The 21394-nt window shown below is 27.9% G+C and overlaps 3 protein-coding genes across 3 annotated transcripts; 1 reads left to right on the top strand and 2 right to left on the bottom strand.

The window, feature by feature from the left end:
• Window positions 1-330: 330 nt before the first annotated feature.
• LOC137823698 (MD-2-related lipid recognition domain-containing protein) lies at window positions 331-4664 on the bottom strand. The gene is made up of 4 exons (XM_068628927.2): window positions 4476-4664; window positions 3416-3517; window positions 2982-3142; window positions 331-641 (listed from the first exon to the last, which is right to left on the bottom strand). Exons 1-4 carry the CDS (start codon window positions 4576-4578, stop codon window positions 534-536), a joined length of 474 nt encoding a protein of 157 aa, XP_068485028.1. The 5' UTR covers window positions 4579-4664; the 3' UTR covers window positions 331-533.
• Window positions 4665-9094: 4430 nt separating this feature from the next.
• Window positions 9095-11710, bottom strand: LOC137820667 (dnaJ protein homolog). The gene is made up of 6 exons (XM_068624854.2): window positions 11457-11710; window positions 11100-11268; window positions 10861-10999; window positions 9995-10271; window positions 9699-9897; window positions 9095-9606 (listed from the first exon to the last, which is right to left on the bottom strand). The coding sequence occupies exons 1-6, from the start codon at window positions 11604-11606 to the stop codon at window positions 9284-9286; spliced, it is 1257 nt and encodes a 418-aa protein (XP_068480955.1). The 5' UTR covers window positions 11607-11710; the 3' UTR covers window positions 9095-9283.
• A 6339-nt stretch (window positions 11711-18049) lies between these two features.
• Window positions 18050-21394, top strand: LOC137829398 (uncharacterized). Its single transcript, XM_068636202.1, has 3 exons — window positions 18050-18549; window positions 20678-20785; window positions 20877-21394. Exons 1-3 carry the CDS (start codon window positions 18250-18252, stop codon window positions 21186-21188), a joined length of 720 nt encoding a protein of 239 aa, XP_068492303.1. The 5' UTR covers window positions 18050-18249; the 3' UTR covers window positions 21189-21394.

Genomic DNA, 21394 nt, shown 5'->3' with positions numbered 1-21394 from the left:
ATCATTGGATGAAGGAAATTGCCCCATATGTTTTTCTCAAACTTTATCATTTCCATTCAACCGATAAGCCTATGCCTTTCAAGGATAGCAAAACACAATGTGAGAGACAATATCTCATTAGGCAATTTCATAAAATTGAATTAAATCTAAACTAAAAGACTAAAATAGTATTAGAAAGTATCTTAAAGCCTTATACGTAAGAGTATGTATTGAAAAAATATTCAAGTCGTTACATATCTATTCTCTCTTCCCATTCCCATTAGCTTTTAACCGTCAAATATTTTCCTAATCCCTATCAAATTTGTATGGACTGCATTATGCAAATGAAACTTCTGAGTTAAAAGAAATATAACTTTCAGTCATGAACCTTACATAGCATCACAAGTTCAATGTCATTGACATGAATTTGACATCAGATAATCTTAGCCTTACATGATTCTGACTCGTGGAAGGTGATATACAGTACACATTACAATAAAAACACTTGACAATGAAGCAAAGAAGTTCACCAGATCAATCATACAAAGGACACTTCACATATCAGACACCAAAGATCCAAGAACGATCTTAAAATTAAACTTAATGCAAGTTAACAACTCGTCCCGATCATTCTTCAGTGTCATCTTCAGAGAGTAAGGTCCCTGCAAAAACGAACACAGTCAGGGAAATGAGCTCAGTAATGTAAGCTTTAACCAAAACAAAAGTTTTACCTCAACAGAATTTTGCTGTCCAAGACAAGGATGATTAAACCAAGAAGACAGTTCAAGAAAACTTTAACACGTGATTCTGTGCCTTAGGACCCAACCAAAATTTCATTGCAATATGTGACAATAGGTGTTGATTACCACTATTAAAAAAAGTTGACTTAAGTCAACTCAACCTTACAAAATCGACTCATAAGATGAGGTTTGCACTCACTTATATACTATGAAATGTCTTTATCATAGGATCTAAAACAACCACCTTATCAATCTCTATACCCTGAGCGCTCAGATCAAGCATCAAATGAAACAAGATTTGTCTTTTGTGGGAGATGGGTACTCATAATTCACATTCAGCTTGTTTTTTTGTTACAGCAATTACAAAGATGTAACATTTTCCTTTTACCTCTGGTTTGACCTTAATAATTACTTGTTATTTTTCTGTTTTTGTCATCAGCTTTATTTTCTATTTCATGGGTTATTTGTTGTTTTTGGGTTGCTGATGTAGCACTAGATGGTGGAGTGGTTTGTTAGAATCTCTTTTCCGGATATTGCAGTAACTGCCTAATACTATTTGGTTTTTGGCCTAGGGGGCTCAATGAAAAAGTAATCAGACAAAAATAACAATACTTCTCTTTCTTTCCATTGGCAACGGATACCATTCTTAATTCTTGTTCCCAGCTTCTGGATATAGACATTCTCGGAGTTGTTCTCCCTGAATCCAAATTTCATCACATTCTTCTAAGATTTAGATATTGTGACACACCATGTGGAATGCACATTTCATCCCAAGTCCCTGACACGAGATAGGTATTGTTATGTTGAAAGAAACCACAACAGTTGGCATTTAGGAAAAGTTACACATCCCAGCACCCGCTCTATCATTACCATTTTCATCTCCCACTTCCTTCTAGCAACCTTTAGCAGGAAACTCCCTCCCTTCTTACATTCTATTACATCAATCCACCAATGCATAAATGTGTCCATCCATCCTTGTACCTTCAATATATTCTATTCACCTTTCTCCTTAAGAAGGCCCTATATGCCTATAAGATTAGAAAGGTTTGCCCGTGAATAAAACCAACCAACAACCGTGAATAAGACCAACAATTGAGTCAAATCTGACTCTACAGACTCTCATAAAATAAATAAATTCAACGCATGAAGCATGTATTGTTCTTGCCTACTAAATTTAAATGCCTCTTGAAAAGAATCACGCTTCTAGACTAGCTTCAGAATATTTCATAAACTAAAAAGAGATTAAGAACCTTAGAAGGAACTTTGGATGGAAATATGAATATCCAATGACTTAATATCAAAAAGAAAAAGGCCAAACTTTCAGTAAAAGTATTTTCTAACAGTTTTTTCTGAGGCTTCATTCAGCATTCCTTTATCACTTTTGATTGAATTATCTTCCACTTGATCAACATTTCTTGCTAAAGCTTATATTGTTCTTCTCATATGTCCAAACATAATCTTCTCAATAGGAGATAATTCAACTTTCTCCCAAATATATTTGTTCCTAATTTTATCTTTTCTCGTGTCTAACCTCTCATCTCTGCTACACTTGCCACTGCCTATTATTAACTACCATATAGAGCATTGACCATCTTATACATGTATTGTAGAGTCTTTGACAGACATTTGTTTTCACGGATTGTGCTTTAAACATTTTTAGCCAACAGAGACTGCTGATCTAGACAGGCAGAATGACTATTGATTCAAATCCAATCTTTTAGATTGGTTCGGTAACTCAATCTCTATGACCATCATAAAAATAGCATTTCAATGATCACTTATTAGCATTCTCACGGGTAGCAAAATGACTTGTGACTTCACATTTCGGTGATTCATGAAGTCGTAGAGAGAGAGCAAGAGAACTTTTAAAAGTACATTTAGATAAAGGAAAATGGGTTGTGTGAAAACAAGGTTAGCTTGAATCTTCTACAATAAACCCACTTTTCAAAAGAAAAAGAAAATCATGTGTGTAAAAGAACGCTGAGCAAAAAAAAAATGTGTAAAAGAACTACAAGTGAGGATCTCCTGGAAGTAAATCTAATGGGATTAATTTAATTACTCTTGATTATAGCAAACATTAAATTGCAATAATTTTCAAGTTACAAGCCTAAAAGAGAAGATGGGCAATACACACACCAAGTGCAAATTTGTAAATGCTCAACAATAAGAAAATTAGCACCAAATCAAAAGATATATTTCCTGATAAGATTATATTTTTACAACGTGATGGAATTTGTAAGATAGTGATGAAATGAAACTAACCGGTGGAGTAATTACAGGCAATGTTTGGGTGTGTGAAATCACAAAATTGCCATTAGCAACAGGGCAATTTACTTCTTTACAGAGATCAATGTTTTCAGTATGGACAGGCACCCCAACGTATGAAACTCCAATCACTACCTCTCCACCAAGAATAGCTTTACCTGCATGAAGATAGACAGAAACCTCGGTATAATTTGTTAAAATAGACAAGTGCCACTCTAAGATGAGGAACAAATAAAGTGAACCAAAAATATAAATGATAGCTTCTGACTCATTTGCAAATAACACGCGTCTAGACAAATTATTTTGCTTACACATACTTAAAAATTTAAAAACAACATTGAAATGTATATAATGTACTACCATGCAGATAAAATAAAATTTGATTAAAACAACAAAACTAGATAAATAAGAAGAGAGGATGGGGGGATTACCTGAAGTAGCATAGATCTTAAAGGTAGCTGGATGGCCACTCTTCACAGGGTCTGGTGAAATATCAACTCCGGACACCTTCACAGGATAGTTTGTCTTCTTATCTGCAAGGATTTTTTAGCGGAAAAATAAGTGCACAGAAGATAACCCTGATCTAAACAATCTAAATAAATCATAAACACAGTTAAGCTGCCAGCATTACATGACATCATAGTCACAAAATTTATAGAAAGAGAAATATTAGCAATACTTGCTCACACCAAAGCACCTCTCACTACATACTGAAATTGATTAAAAAATACAACTTTTCATAGGTCTCACCTACTAGCATCCACAATACATAGTTGTTTAAATGAACTATTTAGATTAATTTTGTGGATCTTGAAATATAGATTTAAACACTATTTCAATGAAATTGATGTCAATAGTGACGTTACTTGTTTTGTGGATCCTACAATTGGTTCTTTTTTATGATATTCTTAGGGATCTATGTTCTATTGCTTGAGTTTCATTATTCAACTTTTGTAGTTTTCATTGTACCTTCTGTTTTGTTGATCAATAATTGTTCTCCTCAATATTTTTTTTCTCCAAAATATTTTAAGCAGCATTGCTTATACAATCAATTGTGCTAGTGTAGTCAACGCCAGCTCATATGCTTCGATGCTAAAAAAATTTAAGTAACAGTCATTATCGTTGATCAACCTTCTTAAACACTCACATAGGAGATAGTCTGAAGGAGCCAGCCACTTTCATGATTTTATTGTTTTCAATAAATTTCAACCTATTGGCATGTTCCGAGAGTTTTTCTTCGTTAACAGATTTCAATTTCAAACAGAAACAAAATCAGAACCCCGAAAAAAAGGTTATTTTTTCATACAATTGGAGGGTGGGAGGAGTAGGAAAAACCCATTATGCAAAAGTTAATATCAACAAACAGAAGTAGTGAAACATCAAAACACAGAGAAGTAAATCTAAGTTTCTAATCTTATCTTGAACTCATCGGATCAAACGAAAATGATAACAATAAAAAGGTCAACACAGAAAGAGAGAGTGATGAAGTACCGCAGTAAGTGATTTTAGTTGTAGCTTGTGCTTGAAAGGATGAAAGGAAGAGAATGGATAAGGAAAAGAGAAGGGAGAGTTTGGGAAGAGAGTGAAACTCCATTGCTCGGTGCAAAAGGGTAAGAAGGAAGAAAGGATGGATGAAAGAGAGAGTGAGAACTAGGAAGGGAGAGGTACTGATAAACACAAGGTGTTGCTTAGGTATTAAACAATATTAGTGGCTCCCACAATGTGAACCAACTAATAAAATAAAACAAAATTAACGTTATTTATAAGGAATTTTTTACTGTTTTCCTATTTTATTATTATTGCTTTTCTATTTTATTACTGTTTAATATTTTGTTTTATTAATTTATTTTAGTTATTTAAACCTTTTATAATTTTAGAAGGTAATAAAATAATTTTTTAATTTTAAAAATTTATTTTATAGACATGAGGGTGGAGAGATTGTTACCTTAAATTTAATTTGTTGTCACATAACTAATTTTCAGTAATTTTCAGAGAGTTGAGAGGTTGAAAAATTACTTACTTTTATGTTTTAAACTGATATTCTTTTTTATTAAATAAGCAGTTTTTTAATTTTAAAATTTTATTTTATTTGTTCTCACTATACCCTCTGTTTCTACATCAAATCTCACATATCAAATAAAATAACTTTCATTTTCAATTACTCTCTTCACTCTATTTCAAACAACTATATTTTTTGGTAAAACCATTATTCTTTTGTATTTACCATCAAGTCAGTCATAACTTTAACGTGAACATTATAACACTCTTTGATCCCAAAACTACCAATGGAAGAAGAAAAAAACTTGAAGAAAAAGAGAGACTCAAACCGGAGAAGAAGAAAAAAGAGGTTGTTTAATCAATTCATATTTTTTTACATGTTATTTTTTGTTTTTCATTTTCGATTCATCCAAAATTATTTTTGTATGTATGTTAAATTTTTATCATCGTGAAAGTTGAGTAAAAGAGAAAAATATGAATACACAAGCGCGCGATTGCACCTGTGTTTCCGCTAGTATATATAACTGCGAAAGCACATGAACGCGTGTGACTATTTTTTTTCCAATTACCAAAATAAAAATAACATTTAGCATAATTGTTTTTATTTAAAAATAGTTTAAAAGTAAAGATAAAATTATAAAAGAAATAGGTGAGTCTATGTTATAACAATTCTACTTGATCTAATTCACCTGCGTAGGAAGTATACTCAATTCCTTATATAGCACTATTTACATTTTTATTTCTCCATCTAACACTCTCTTGTTTTTATTTCCATATCTAGCACTCTTTTGTTTTTATTTCCCTATATAACACCATTTCAAAAGTAAAAAATATATATAAATTAAAAAAATTGAATGCATTAAAAAAAATAATTTTAATGTTTAAAATAGTTATTAATGAATAAAGAAATGAGTTTTTACAAAATAAAAATAAAAAGGTAATAAATTAAAAATGTTTAGTTTAATTTTTTTTAATGAAGAAAATAAAAAATAAAATCCTACAACAACATAAAAGTTGAATTTATAAACATAAATTAATATTTATTTTTATTATTATTGATGATGTAATTATGTTAATTTTAAGTAAAAAATATAGGACATATTTATAAAAAAACCAAAGTCGATTAGTATTAATTAGTAGTGGACACAGGTAATATTGAAGTGTCTATCCTAAATGCAGAATTCTAAAAAAAATGCAAATACTACCTTTAATGCTTAAAAATGAGAAGAAAAAAATGTTAAAAAAAATAAATATAAAAAATAAAAACAGAAACAATAAAAAAAAACAGAAAAAAATAAAGAATAACAGAAAAAAATAATAATAACTAAAAACAAAAAAATATATAAAATAAAGGTAAAACAAAATAATAATGATAAAAGATATAAAAAATAAAAACAAATCTAACCAATATAAAAATAAGATATATAAGACGATACTAAATAAGTATGTCACACCCAACATTTTAATTTCTCTATCTTTCCTTTTGTATTACACATCCAACATTTTGTTTGTTGTCAACAAATGACTTCATTATATGTCATTATTCACTATGATGGATCAATGAAAGAATGTCTCATTGAAGGATGTGCATTCACTTCTATAACACCAAAAATTGTCCTTATCAAAAGGAGAATGACCCTACAAAGAATGAGTTATCCTCGGAAAACTGCATAGGAAAGCAAAACAAAGGGTCGCAACAATTCACTTTCGCTACCCGACTAGACTTGGTGGAGGGATAAGTCATTACACCGCCATTGAGATGATCGAGGATGATAATGTTGAGACGTTCTTTGGCATCTACGACTCTATTCAACTACAAACCATACTCGAAATGTACGTCACATTTATTTATTTTTGCATTTTATTCTTCTTATTTTTAAGTATTAAGTGCAGTATTTGCATTAGTTTTTTTTTTAGGATTTTGCATTTAGAGTAGACACTTCAATATTATTCTTCAATATTATTTGTGTCTACTACTAATTAATACTAATTGACTTTAATTTTTTTATAATTATTTTATTTTATTTATAATTATGTCCTGTATTTTTTACTTGAAATTAACATAATTATATCATAAATAATAATAAAAGTAAATATTAATTTTTGTTTATAAATTCAATTTTTATGTTGTTGTAGAGTTTAATTTTTTTAATTTTTAATTTTCTTAATTTAAAAAAAATAAACTATTTTTTTAATATATTATTTTTTTTATTATTTTGTAAAAACTTATTTCTTTTATTTATTAATTATATTTTTAACTATTTTAAACATAAAAAAATATTTATTTTTTTAATACATTAAAATTAAAATTATCATTTTTTTTAATTTATTAATTTATTTTTAATTTTTAATTTTTAATTTTAAAATTGTGCTAGATAAATAAGAAAAAGGTGTTAAGACGATGAAAAAATGCTAGATAGAAAAATAAAAATGTAAATAATACTTTATTAGATTTATTATACAAACTTCACTTAATATCTATAAATTTATTTTTTAATATTTAATTTCTTTATACGATTATATATTTTTTATATTATCAACTAATACAAGATTTTTTAGATATAGATTTTAAAGTGGTGTATTTTTATTTGTATTATAAATCTTGATTCATATACTAAGTCAAAGAGTTGGTATTCTTTAATTAACAATATAATGAGATAAATTGACGAGATTTCAAGTGAGAATTAGAAAAGAACACTTATTTATATATCTAATTATATAACTATATTTCATGAGCTAAAAGTTAATTATAAACTTATAATAAAGTATTTTTACAGTAGCTTAAATTAACTTCTTACTTAAAAAATCCATTCCTCTTTAACATATATATTTTTTAAATTACAATAGTATTTTTCAAAACATTAATTTTGTTAAACATACACTTAAAAGTTGCTAAAGGTAAAATCCCGTTAAGATCTGGTGTAAATAGTAAAAACATTAACGATATTAAGATATAAATTTAAAAATAAGGATACTGTTCTATTTACAGTTGGCATCTTCCATTAAATTGTATGAAAATATTATTTAATTTTATACCATCTTCTTCATATTTAAAAAAAAAACTTTTTATAACATTTTGTGATAATTATTGAATCGTAACAGTTATAAATTAAAATAAAGAAAAGTGAAGCAGCACGTGCAGTGCATGGCGATTTTAGTTTTAGGACTTGGGTCCCATTCATTTAGTTTACTAGATTCATAGCTGAGAGGCTAAATCTTAATTATTTACTAACTTTCTTTGTACCAACAAAAAATAAGCGTTTATTTAAATTTCTTAACGTAATATAAAATTTATCTGCAACATTTCAGCTTAATTTTACCTAAAAAAGTTCACCTAAAAATTATTTTTTTCCTTCAATAAATATTTATTAAATTATTTATTCAACTCAAAAACATTTGACTCGGTTGGTTCGATTTATTTTATTTTATTAATATTAATATAAAAAATACAATTAAATTGTTGTGAATCCACACTTAAAAAAAGAGTGAAGATATAAAGAAAACTTGAAATCAAGCACAATATAATCGATTAGGGTATGTTAATCTTTTTTGTGAGTAGAGAATGTTAATCGATTAGTTAGGAGTTATGTAGTAAAATGAGTTATTCACTTCTAATTAGCGAGATAACTCAAATTAAGATATTTTTAGATGGAAAAAAAATAAAATTTCAACAAGATAGCTACGAGATCTCCACACCTTGCAGTCCTCCATTTCTTCTTAAATTAGTTATTTTTCAGAACATCTAACCGCACACCTTCCTCCCTTCTCATTAAGAATGACCCTGCAAACAATGATCTTCCTGGAGAAAACATACGGTACAACTGCTCACATGCTTCAACCTCTAAAATTGCTCAATCAACTTTATATTATAAAATTAAGAAATATACAATTCTATAACTACAAAAATAAACTGTAATCTTCAACCACTCGAAAAAGAAAGAAAAACTCTTCATAGTCATTAACACGCGCCTATTGCTTCTTAGCCTTATAAAAAAAGGTCTTTGCCTAACCATGAAACGGTAATTCATTAGCAACCACACGCAAACATGAGATGGTAATAAAATTAAATAACCGAAACAAATATGCTTAAAATAAACCAATAAACAGAAGTATTTAGGATGCCAGAACAGAAATTATCCTTTCCACAGTATTAATGTTCTTCACTTTCTCACAATCAAACACTACTACAACGCTACTCGTCTTTAGTCCATAGTCCACGCTACAGTTACGGATCATCAACAGTATCATCATCATCATTCATTTTATATAATTCTGATTCTACATTCCTTCCACACAAGTCATCACTGCTGGGCGCACTGTACCCTCTGTGCACCACCAGGCATATCATCATCCTCCTCATATGCCTCCTGAGCAGCTTGTTGCTGCCTCCTCCTAGTCTCATCCTCCATGTTGACATCATGAAGTGTGGTCTCCTCACACTCGTCCAGCTCCATGTCTGTTAACTGTGAAGGCTGCTTTGGTGGCAGAACGGCCTCCAAAGCCTTAACCTGTTCTGGATTTAGAAAATCTGGAAATTCCACAGTGAAGTGAAGATAAAGCTTCCCCTTCATGAATGGCCTCTGGTACATGGGCATTCCCTCATCATTAATAGCCTTGTATGAATCTGCACGTGTAGACCAGTGTACACAGCATTACCAAAGTTTATCAAAGGAAAGTAGAGGCCCAAAAAGGATTACATATTAATCATTTACATACCTGGTTTGACAACTTCCCCAGGATTAGATTTGATAAGAAGTTGGCGGCTATCCAAGTGAGTCAGGACAAATTGGAAACCACACAAGGCCTCAGTAAGGGACAAGGTGTGCTCGACAAAAAGGTCTTCAGCCTTTCTTCTGAATTTAGGATGCTCCTTCTGCTGAAGCACAAAGACGATATCCCCAGTAATTGTGTCCGGCTGCACACACAAACAAACATTGATTATCAAACAAATTCTGTAATCAATCATCATCAACTTAAATGCCAGCAACAATATGGTCAGAATCTCCGCATACCGCTTCATCAGCTTCACCAGGGAATGTAATCTTCTGGCCATTCTGCATTCCCTTTTCCACAATAACTTCAAGAACTTTCTTCTCCTGCACAACCTTCTCTCCCTTGCACTGTGGGCAGCGATCTCTATCATTGATAGTTTCTCCAGTACCCTTACATTCATTGCAAGCATGCTGCATTTGCTGAATCATGGATGGACCAAGGTGTCTTATAGAAACCTTCATACCAGTTCCTTGACAACCAGCACACTTCATCGAAGCCCCAGACTTCGAACCCTTGCTGTAAACAATTCACAAACAACTAATTTAATAAATCCCATGGGTAAAACAGTCAACAATAATGCAAACAATAAAATCCAACAGGTTATATATGATTCTGCTTTTAGTCCAGTAAATATAACAACGTTCTTTATTTACAATCTATCAAAAATAATATCATGTTATAGCCCTTGTCTCACAAAAAAGGATATATATGCTTTCAGTCCTTCGTTTATGAACACAAGCTCATATATGACACATTTCCACAAATGAGAACAAATAAGGAGTCATATCATTTTTTGAAGACTATAGGTGATCATTCTCCTAAACAGAGTGACTAAAAAACAGTTAACACTCATCGCATCCTTCCTTCAAAACCCAAAAAAGTATTATTCCCTTAAACTTAATTACAACCAATAACTAAATCGCTCAAAACACAGACAAATGTCTAAATTGAACAAAATTAAAAGAACACATTCAATGTACCAACAAAGAATATAAAGCAGATCATGTCCAAACTAACCAATATCATACATCTAAACTCAATACATGCGACTTTTCAATGAAAGAATATTATTAATCAAACCCAAACAAATTCTGAAAATACCCACCCAGTGCACTTGGAGCATATGACATTTCTGGAGAGCGACAGCTTCTTTGAAGTCCCAAGGTAAAGGTCCTCCAGAGAGACCTTGAGAGGGTGAACCACATCTTCTCCGCGTCTCTGTCTCCTACCTCGACTACTACCACCTGTTCAAAATAGCCATAACTACTTTAGCACACAGCCAATCGATTATAAAATTATTGATCAATTAAAGTCAACAATAGTTCATTATATTAACAGCCAAACCTGATCCAAACGGACTCCCACCGCCAAAGAAAGATGAAAAAATATCAAACGGATCATGGCCACCGCCACCGCCCATTCCTTCCTTAAGGGCATCTTCACCGTACTGATCATATACCTCACGCTTCTCAGGGTCACTCAGAACCTCATAAGCTTGAGCCAACTCTTTGAACTACACCAGACAACAACAAAAAAACATAAGCCTCACCTCACTGGCATAAAACAACCAACGACAGAAACATAATCTAATTAAACTCTAATTCAATAACAGCCCCTAGGTAACCTTATAATTGAAACCTTAATCAACGAATAAAACCCTAATCAAAGTGGAAATGGAAAAATCGAGGACTACTAAGGTACCTTCTCGGGATCACCGCCCTTGTCCGGGTGATTCTTAATGGCGGCTTTCTTGTAAGCCTTCTTCAAATCATCCTGTGAAGCGTTCTTGGAGACGCCGAGGATTTCGTAGTACCGCGTGTTATCGCTCTTCTTGGGTGCTCTCCCAAACATCTTGCTCTAATGGATCGAAATTGGAAACCCTAGTTTGAGGAAGCGAAGAACAACGAGAAGGGAAAACTCTAGATCGGAACAAACGAAAGATGAAGCAACACCCTAGCTATCAGAATTCTAGAGTTGGGTATTTATATTTATATTTGTGTTCCTCTTTATTTTTGTCTCTATTTTATGTGGTGGAGATTGAGAGATGAGTTATTAATGGACGGCCGTGATGGAGGGTGCTCGTGGCGTGGGTCCCACAGGAGAAGAGTCTAGAACTTTTGTTTGCTTGTTTGGGTAGGTTGGAGGTGTGAACCATTGGATATGAATATGTGTTTGATTTGGAATTTTGTTCTGGATCCTTCATGGTAATGCGAGAGAATTCCATTTCCTTTAATAATATTTTTATTTCTTTTAAAAAATTATTCAATATATTTCATTTTATTTTATCCTTATTTATTAGTAAAATGAAGTATTTTGTTATTTTATATAAATCATTTAAAAATTAAAATTATTTTTAATTTTTAAATTAATATTAATGTAAAAAAATTATATGAAAAAAATTATATGTTAACTTTTATTTATTTGTTTTTTATTTTAAAAATAGGAGAAAATATATTCTAATATATTTTTATAACAAATCTTACATATCATATAAAATAATCTTCATTCTCAATTATTCTTTTCATCATACTTTCTGATTTTAAAACTATTTAGAATAAGAGAAAAAACTTTAAAAAAAAAGTTAAATCAAAGAAAAAGAAAATAAATTATTTAATTAATTCATATTTTTTATATGTTATTTTTTTAATTATAACTCATTTAAAATTATTTTAAATGTATGTAAAATTATTAGTATAAGATTGAGTAAAAGAGGATATTGCAATAAACAGACGTAAGTTTAGCTTGGGCGCTAGTATTAATAACATATTTTTCTAAGCAATATTAATTAACGGAGGGTCAAAAGGAGTTGGTTAAGCATATGTATTCTAAACTTTACTTTGTCCGAGAGAAAAAAATATTATTTGTATCATTGTCTAAACTATTCAATATTCGAATTTCATTCACTTCATTTTAAACACTAAATAAACCAATTAAACACGTGTGTTTGCTAAAGTATTTTTATTATGTTATAAATAAATAAAATGTTGATAAAATTGTTTCATTTATGACTAGTACTGTAGTTTTTTAATAATATTTAACTTGTTTTAGTAGGATGTTGATATTAGTGTTTCAAAATTATTTATATTAAATTACTATACTATTTTATTTTTAAAATTAAATTTTATCATTATTTATATTGTTACAATTTTTTTATGTTTTGTTTGAATTAAAAATGAATTTAAAAAAAAATGTGAAAAAGTTAAGTTATTTAGATTAAGATAAATACAGTAAAATGTAAAGAAAATATTATGAAAGTGAGTGATTTCATACATTTAATAAATTTTAAAAAATATAAATAATACTTATATATATATAATAACTAATTACTTATATTACTATTATAAATTAATTTTAACTAAATAAAAACTAATAATTTTAATTTTATTATTATTACTAATATTATTTATTTTTATTATTTCATTTGTTATTTATAATTATTTTAATTATTTAATTATAGTTATTATTTCATTAGTTATTACAACAATTTTATATAATTATTTTATTTTAATTGTCATTTTATATATTTATTAAAAAAATTATTATTTTGGAATTATTATTATTATTTATATTATATTTATTATATAATTATTACACTTATTTTATTATAATATAAATTAATTAATAATATAAAAATATAATATATTTAATATAGTAATTATAAAATATATATTTAACTCTATTTTTTTCACCAGAATTTTATATATTTATAAAGAAAAAAGAAACAAAGTTTTCTGCCTATTTTCTGAAAATTTTAATAATATTTTATTCTTTAATTTTTACACTTTTTATATCTTTCTTCACTTCGAAAATAGACTGCTAATCATTATGATTGACTTAAGATGTGTTTGAATTCAGTGATGGAGTGACGGATTTATAAAAGTGAAGAAAAAATGGAAAAAGTTCAAAAAAAACAAGAAATAAAAAATTAATAAAATGCAAAATACAAGATGAAAGAATCTCAAATTTTTTTTTCGATCACAAACATGCAGAATCCATGTTAAAAATATACATTTTATAATTATTATATTAAATATATATTATATTTTTATATTATTAATTAATTTATATTTATATTATAATAAAATAAGTATAATTAAAGTATGTAATATAATTATTGATACTTGATATTTTAGCATTGAGATTTTAAGTTATATAACAAAAGCTTTTATTTAAAAAAATATATAAATATATATAATATAATATAAAAAATTATTATTATTAAAATCTTAATAAATATATAAAATAATTTTTAAAATAAAATATTAATGATAAATAGATGAAATAATAACTATAATAAAATAATTCAAAAACTATAAATAATAAATAATAATGATAAAAAAATTAAAATTAAAATTATCCATTAATTATAAAATTATTATATTTTATTTAGTTAAAATTAATTTATAATAATATAAGTAAATTAGTTATTAGATATATTATTTTATAATTTATAACAAATTATTATATCTATCAAATCACTTACAAATTTTGTGGTAATTTTTTCTTTCACCTTTTGGTGTCTATCTTAATACAAACAACATCATTCTTTTTGCACTTTTTTTTCAAATTCACTAATTCAATTGACTTCCTTCTTGAAACAAAACATTAATTTTCTTAATTATTTAATTTATTTTTATTGTAATATGTTTTTATTAAAAAATATTAACTATAAATAATAATATTTTTTATACAAATATTATTTGAAATTTAATTTGTATAAAAATATTGGATATTTAAAATATTAAAATAAAATAAGAGAAGGTAAATTTATAATTATTAAAATATGTAATTACTTAACATTAATCTTGCTTCTTGTGGAAGTAGGAGTATAAAGAAGTTTATTGGTTCTTTGCGTTTATTGAAGTTCATATTGCGATGATTGTTGAGTTTTATGAAGTTATACATGCTATAGAGCCAACTCAAAAGATGAGGCTTGCTAATGTCTGACTTTAATGTGATTTTGCCTTTGTTTGTGCGATGTTTACTATTATAACTAATGTTTTGTGAATACTTCGTAATTAATCAAATACTTGTCTTAATTACTATGCGAAAATCAGGTTTATGTTTACTCATATTTTTTCGTGAAGAGAATGCGTATGCTGATAAGTTGACTTATTTATGATTTATTCATAAAAAAATCATTTCATTGGTATAATAAACTTCCATTTAGTCTATTTTTATAATTCTTCATGGATATGTATAGTCTACCTATGTATCGTTTTTCTTAACATATGAGTTTTAATATAGTCTCTCAATATTTTAATATTTTTTTTAATAATAATATTTTTTTCATATGATGACATATGATAATTACTTAAGGTGTCAACCTAACTAACCTAGTTGAGATGTCAAGTTAGATAATGATGCCTAACACAGTTTTAATATAAAAAAATTTACTTGACATTAATACTAAAGTAAATATTAACATAAGTATGTCTTATCAGTAGATAGGTACTTGGAAAACTTATTTGTTTTCATATAATGTTTTGTGTGTAATTACTTAATATTAAGATCTGAGTAAATATTAAAATAAGCATGTCTTATTAAAAAAATTATGTTATAGAAAATTTAACTACTTATATATAATTTATTGATATAATATTAAAATATTCATATGTAAGTAATTTTTTTTTAATAACTCATTTACATAAAAATTTTAATTAAAAACCTACCAACAAACACACTTATATTACAAAGATTAAGTTAAGTATTTATTCATTAAAAATTGATTTAATAGTAATTATGTTATTATTTTCTATTTTACAATTATAAAAGTCAGTTTTATCAAATATATAACTTTTTAGTTTTGAAATAATTTTACAACTTTAAACTTTGATCTGCTTTTTAAACTACTTTTTCATATTGAAGCTGATTTTAACCAACTATGTGTTCAAATTCCTCGTTCCAACAATTAAAAGACTATTCAAATTAATATAAATCATTATTAATAAGGTATATTGAAATTAGATTAAATATTATAAAAATTATATCTAAATTGTAATTATTATACTTTTTAGAGTTTATTCTATTATTTAATTTCATTTAAAAAATCAAATAAATTAGCTAGTTTGTTTGAAAATATTATCTATTTCTAAATATTTTCTCTCTTAAAATTTATTTTTTATTCTTGTTTGAAAATTTGAATATCTCATCCTTCCTTCTTAGACTTCTTCCCTGTTATTTCTCATTTGTTTTTTACTTTTTTTCAACCGGTCTCCAATTATTTCATTTATTTTCTAATTTAAATTAAGTATTCTTTCCGTCACTAATTTCAAGACAACAATGTTGTCCAATTTTTATATCAATTATATTTTAATTATTCTTATTTAATTTATGCATGTATACTAATTTAAATTATTGTATCTGTTATCTTATTAAGTTTTAATATATTCTGATAATATTAACTTAGTGAATATGCATTAAAGCATATTAATAAAGATAAATAACAAAATAAAAAAATTAACTTATTATTTAATAATATGTTGAAGAGCTTATAATGATTAGAGACTAAGTTCAGTTATAATATATACATGATCTCTTTATTTTACAAATCAGTTTTGTATATTTAAATTTAGCTTAAAGATAATATTGGAGTTATTAAGATTATATTTTAATAAGATGTTGGATATCGTATCATCTGTATTTAGATATTTTTTTAGTTTTTTATGCTATTTTCAATGTAATTGAGTATGTTTGAAAAACTTATATCAATTAAATATAGAAATAAATTATAGTATATAAATCAGTTATATTTTATTTTATAATTTCTTTTCTAAGATTAAATTATAATTAAATTTTAATACAATTATACATATATATTTTCAAGCATGAAAATTGATCAATTATTTTTTTTAAATATGATTAAAAAAGGTAAATAAAGAGTTGGCAGTAACTTTTTATCTGATTATAAATTATGTATAATGAATTTAATTACTTTATAATAAACACCTTAAAATAGACTCATAATAACTTATAATAAAATATTAATTTTAAAAATGTACATATACTTGTGTTTCGTCTTATTAATTTTAATTATTGTAATTTTATTTTTTTCTCTTGTATTATGTGACTATGATATTTATATTGAATAAAATAATAAATATTTTTTATAAATAATAATAGAAATATGGATAAGTCACTTGAAAGTTGGGTATTTAACGTATTTAAAAATACATTATTTTTATTATAAAAAATATTACTAATTATTATATATGTACTATCTATAAAGTATATAATATTATTATTTAGATTATTTTATAAGTTTAATAGAAGTATGAGATTTTCAGTTAAATATAAGATTTTAAAAAAAAAATCTAACATTTCCTAAATAAATAAGTGACTGTAGATCATGACAGATTGACAAACTTATTTTCACTCCATTATCATTTCAAACACTACATTTTTTTTAGTTCACCGAATTTTATTATAACTTTTTTTTTTTAAATTACACAAATAAACTTTCCTAAATATTATTTAAATAATGCTAATATTATTATTATTACTACTACTATTATTATAGTATTTATATGTCTTTTTAAACTATTTTTTATATAATAAAAGAATTACTTTTGAAACTACAAGTTTTTTTTAAAAAAAAAAACTAAAAATATTATCGATTCAAATATATTTTTTCCTTAAAAAAATAAAATATAATTTTAGAACTAAAACCCAATTGTATTTTAAAAGAGTCAAATTGAAAAAACCTTACCAATAGATATTACTCTCATTTAAGTGAAGATTTATTTATTTATATATACGCATTAAAAAAACAATGAGCATTTATCTCACTCTTATATTTTATTTTTCTTTTCTGTTCGGTGTAACGTTGTTTTTCATTTACTACAAGAAAGGATGCACTTATGTTACTATCTACCGTAATGAAAAAAAATAGTAATAATAACATAATAGGCAATTACATATTACATTACATCACTTTTATCATTTTAATAGTTTATTTTTATTTCCTAAATTTTAAAATATAATTAAGAATAAAATAAAAAAATATTGAATTTATATTATTTTTATATACTGTTATAAATTCTTTTAATTTTAAAATATAACTAAGAGTAAAATAAAAAAATAAAATGTATACAAGAGATAATCATTTTATAGATTATGATAATATATCTTTTACAAGTGATATTTGTAACATAAGAAAACTAAAAGAAACAGCTTTAAAATTAATTACAAAAGATTAAAACAAAAAATTTAGTCTGAAAGGCAAAAATAATGTTTTTTAGAAACTAAAAATATATTTTCAAATAAATGAGTCAGAAAATTATATTTTGTTATTTGTTACCAGATTTGCCACCATCCCAGAACTGTAATCACCATTTTCTTCATATAGCTCTCCCAAAGCTTGTAACTTTACACTGTAGGATTAAAACCAGCCACACCCCATTAGTAGCCAGTAGATTCAAAGTTGAAAGAAACAAAAAAACAAAACTTGGCATCTCCTACCACACCATCATCATCATCAAATCCAAACACAACAATGGCACTAAAAGGGGCATTGTGGTTGATGATGCTGCCACTGGTAGTAGTTGTTGTTATTGCCACCAACACCAACAGCGTGTACCAGCCTTGTGCTGACTCCAAGATTCAGAGATCTGATGGCTTCACTTTTGGCATTGCCTTCAGCTCTAGGGATTCTTTCTTCTTCAACCAGTCCCTTCAGCTCTCTCCCTGTGACCACCGTCTTTCTCTCTCCTCCTCCAACTCACAGCTTGCTCTCTTTCGCCCCAAGGTTGATGAGATCTCTCTCCTCACCATCAACACCTCTAGTTTCTTCCCTGTAAGTAGCAGTGTTACCTCTCTTCTCGTTTTCTCACCATCTGGTCTTATTCTTTGATCTTTTTATCTGGCCCTGATTGATTGAAATAGATGATATCCTTTTGTTTCTCTTGGTTGTGGACTTGTTTGTGGGGGCTATAATCTTACTGTGACATGGATGTTTGATTCTGTTGTGTTGAAAAGTTTGGAACTTTGAGGTGACATGTTGATTATATTCATAGAAGTTTATCGTTTTTGTAGAATAAATGTATAAGAGAGTAAGAGAAGACAATGTTTAGGATAAAATAGTTGACATGATAATATTGTTGTACGAATCAGTGATCTATTAGATGATTATTATATTTGGAGAAATTTTATTGGTATAGAAGTTTTATACAAAAATAGTTAGATGGTGTGATAGAGATAGAGGTAAAAGATAATGTTATAGAAAAGTGGATGATACTATTGTATGAACAAGGGATCCGTTATATTTATGTGTTGTAATTTTCATTGTAGAATATGGGATGGGGATAATGGGATTGTAGCTTCTGTTCATTGGTTGGTCAAGTGGGGCACTTCTATATTTGATATTGACATGGTGACTTCTCGGGTTTGTTGTAGTTGTTGTGAACGATGAATTCATCTTTCGTGTCATGGTGATGGTTCAACAATAAATGGATATTCTTTTGTTGGATAATATGAATTTGGGTGGATTGCTGCTCCAATATACTAAAAACATAAAATATGGCACAAGATAACCATGTTGCTGAGAGATGAAGTAGAGTTTTGGCCAAAATGGTAGATCAAAGCCATGGAATAGAGATTCAGTCCCATTGCAGTAATACCTATTATATAATGCATGTAGCTCCTGAATCATGCTTAAAGAAGTTAGGTACAATGGGCAAACCTGACCTATATTCTTTGCATCTAGCTCAATAATGTCATTTTCTTTTGTTTTTCCGTTATGCCACATTTTTGCCACTAGTATTGACATTTCACCGAAGCAAAGTTTCTACTTTTTGAACCATCTTAAGCTTCCTTATGGATACCATGGTACAAGTGATACTAATTATATTATGTTCTCGGCATTGCTAATTAAATATTTTCCCCTGCTAGTCTGTGCCTCATTTACCAGTTTCAACCATAATGTATTCTTATTATGTTGAGTTGTTGACCTGTTGCTATTTCCCCTTCTTCTTGTGTTAGCTTCCAACTTAAAGTTAAGCCACCCCTTATTGGTATAACCGTTGAACTTGATTGCACACAGTGTACTGACCACATTATCTAAATTTTTTCTGTAAATGCACTCCTCGTTGGGTATATGCAGAAGTCAGGCAAACTTGGCAGTATTTCTATTTTTGTTTGGCATGACAAATTTATTTAACACATGGTAAAAATGTATATCTGATACTCAATATTAAACATAAACTCAAATTAAGATATTGATGTTAACCATGACTCTTAACTATTAGGACTGCAATTTTTCTCTGATCTTTGTTGAATGTGATCAATGCAATTTACTCTTAACTATTAGACTCGTTCACATGCACATAGACATAAAATCAATAACCACAAATTCAAATAATTAGGCAATATAATCTGAAGTATGGAGACTGCTACCTTTAGAGAGAAAAAACACAGAATTAGATGTACTATTACTGTAAGAAATTTTAGGCCACAACTAATTAGAAATTGTCAGAGGAATGAATTTCTATTGTAATTTGCTAGAGTTGTTGTCTAAGTTGACAAATTTATCATATCTGGCAATTTCAACTGATGACTTTCTAGAATCTTTTTGCACTGCTAGTGTATTTTGTGATTTTTATATGGAATTTGAAACTTACCCTTAATGCATGTTTGAGTTAATAATAAAATGGTATTTGTTTTGTTTTTCATGGAACATTCAAATTCACAAGATTCTTATACAAATTCCCTGGTTGACTTTATACTAAAATATCTGTTTGTAACACTTCTGCTTTAATAGGATAGAAGTGAAAAACTCAAGTCATGGTGACTTGCACTGGGATCCCTTAAACCAACTTTAGTTCTCCTGAAAACAAAAATGAGAACTACAAGCTAAAACAAAAGTTGCATGAGCAGTGTTATCCTAACAACTGATTTATAACTTTAATTTTCATCTCAATAAGTAGGATACTTATGGTGGATATATGGTGGCATTTGCTGGGAGGAAGTATGCTGCACGATCTCCACTTGCATTTGTTGCAAACAGCACATATACAGTGACAAGTTTCACACTGGTAAGAGATGGTAGATCATGGACATGATGAGTTGAGTTTTTGGTTAGTTATTGAAAAATCTAAGGCTTGGTTTGACTTTCCATTTGATTAGGTACTGGAGTTTCAGAAGGGTAGGCTACAGAACTTGTACTGGAAGAGAGATGGTTGCTCTTCATGCAAGGGAAATTCCAACTTTGTTTGCCTCAACAAACAAGATTGTGCTATCAGAACATCATCTTGTAAAGGTAGAGGAGGTGCAGTAGATTGCAGTCTAGGAATTCAGCTAGCATTTTCTGGGACAGACAAGCATCTATCAGTGCTTAATTCATGGTATGAAGTGGAAAACCTGCGGCAGTACTCTCTCTACGGCTTGTACTCAAATCTGAGGGACTCTCTCACCAGCCAGTATAACAAATTCTTGTAACAACATCAAGAAAATTTCTTCCTCTGGATTATTTTGATGGTTTGGGATGATATTGTAACTTTGTGACCAATTGCTCTTTGCCTTCTCATTTGTTACTGGATATTTATTTCATACCAATTTGGTTTATAACAACACTACATGAAGAGTATTTGTACATTAGTTTGATGAAACATTTTACCATCAAATCTGAAATTGTGTATTGAAAA

Source organism: Phaseolus vulgaris, chromosome 11 (assembly GCF_051622355.1).
Source record: "Phaseolus vulgaris cultivar YP4 chromosome 11, ASM5162235v1, whole genome shotgun sequence".
Classification (NCBI taxonomy): Eukaryota; Viridiplantae; Streptophyta; class Magnoliopsida; order Fabales; family Fabaceae; genus Phaseolus; species Phaseolus vulgaris.
The sequence above is the reverse complement of the archived record's forward strand: the minus strand, read 5'-3'. Positions and strand labels throughout refer to the sequence as shown.

Bases quoted from the DNA above. Each gene is read 5' to 3' on its own strand.
- LOC137823698 (XM_068628927.2), bottom strand. From the start codon at position 4,578: ATGGAGTTTCACTCTCTTCCCAAACTCTCCCTTCTCTTTTCCTTATCC. The intron at 3,518-4,475 runs GTACTTCATCAC...AAATCCTTGCAG, and splicing joins AACTAAAATCACTTACTGCG to ATAAGAAGACAAACTATCCT. The intron at 3,143-3,415 runs GTAATCCCCCCA...ATCTTCATGCAG, and splicing joins TAAGATCTATGCTACTTCAG to GTAAAGCTATTCTTGGTGGA.
- LOC137820667 (XM_068624854.2), bottom strand. From the start codon at position 11,606: ATGTTTGGGAGAGCACCCAAGAAGAGCGATAACACGCGGTACTACGAA. The intron at 11,269-11,456 runs GTACCTTAGTAG...TGTCTGGTGTAG, and splicing joins AGGGCGGTGATCCCGAGAAG to TTCAAAGAGTTGGCTCAAGC. The intron at 9,898-9,994 runs GTATGCGGAGAT...TTGTGTGTGCAG, and splicing joins CTGGTGAAGCTGATGAAGCG to CCGGACACAATTACTGGGGA.
- LOC137829398 (XM_068636202.1), top strand. From the start codon at position 18,250: ATGGCACTAAAAGGGGCATTGTGGTTGATGATGCTGCCACTGGTAGTA. The intron at 18,550-20,677 runs GTAAGTAGCAGT...CTCAATAAGTAG, and splicing joins ACACCTCTAGTTTCTTCCCT to GATACTTATGGTGGATATAT. The intron at 20,786-20,876 runs GTAAGAGATGGT...CCATTTGATTAG, and splicing joins CAGTGACAAGTTTCACACTG to GTACTGGAGTTTCAGAAGGG.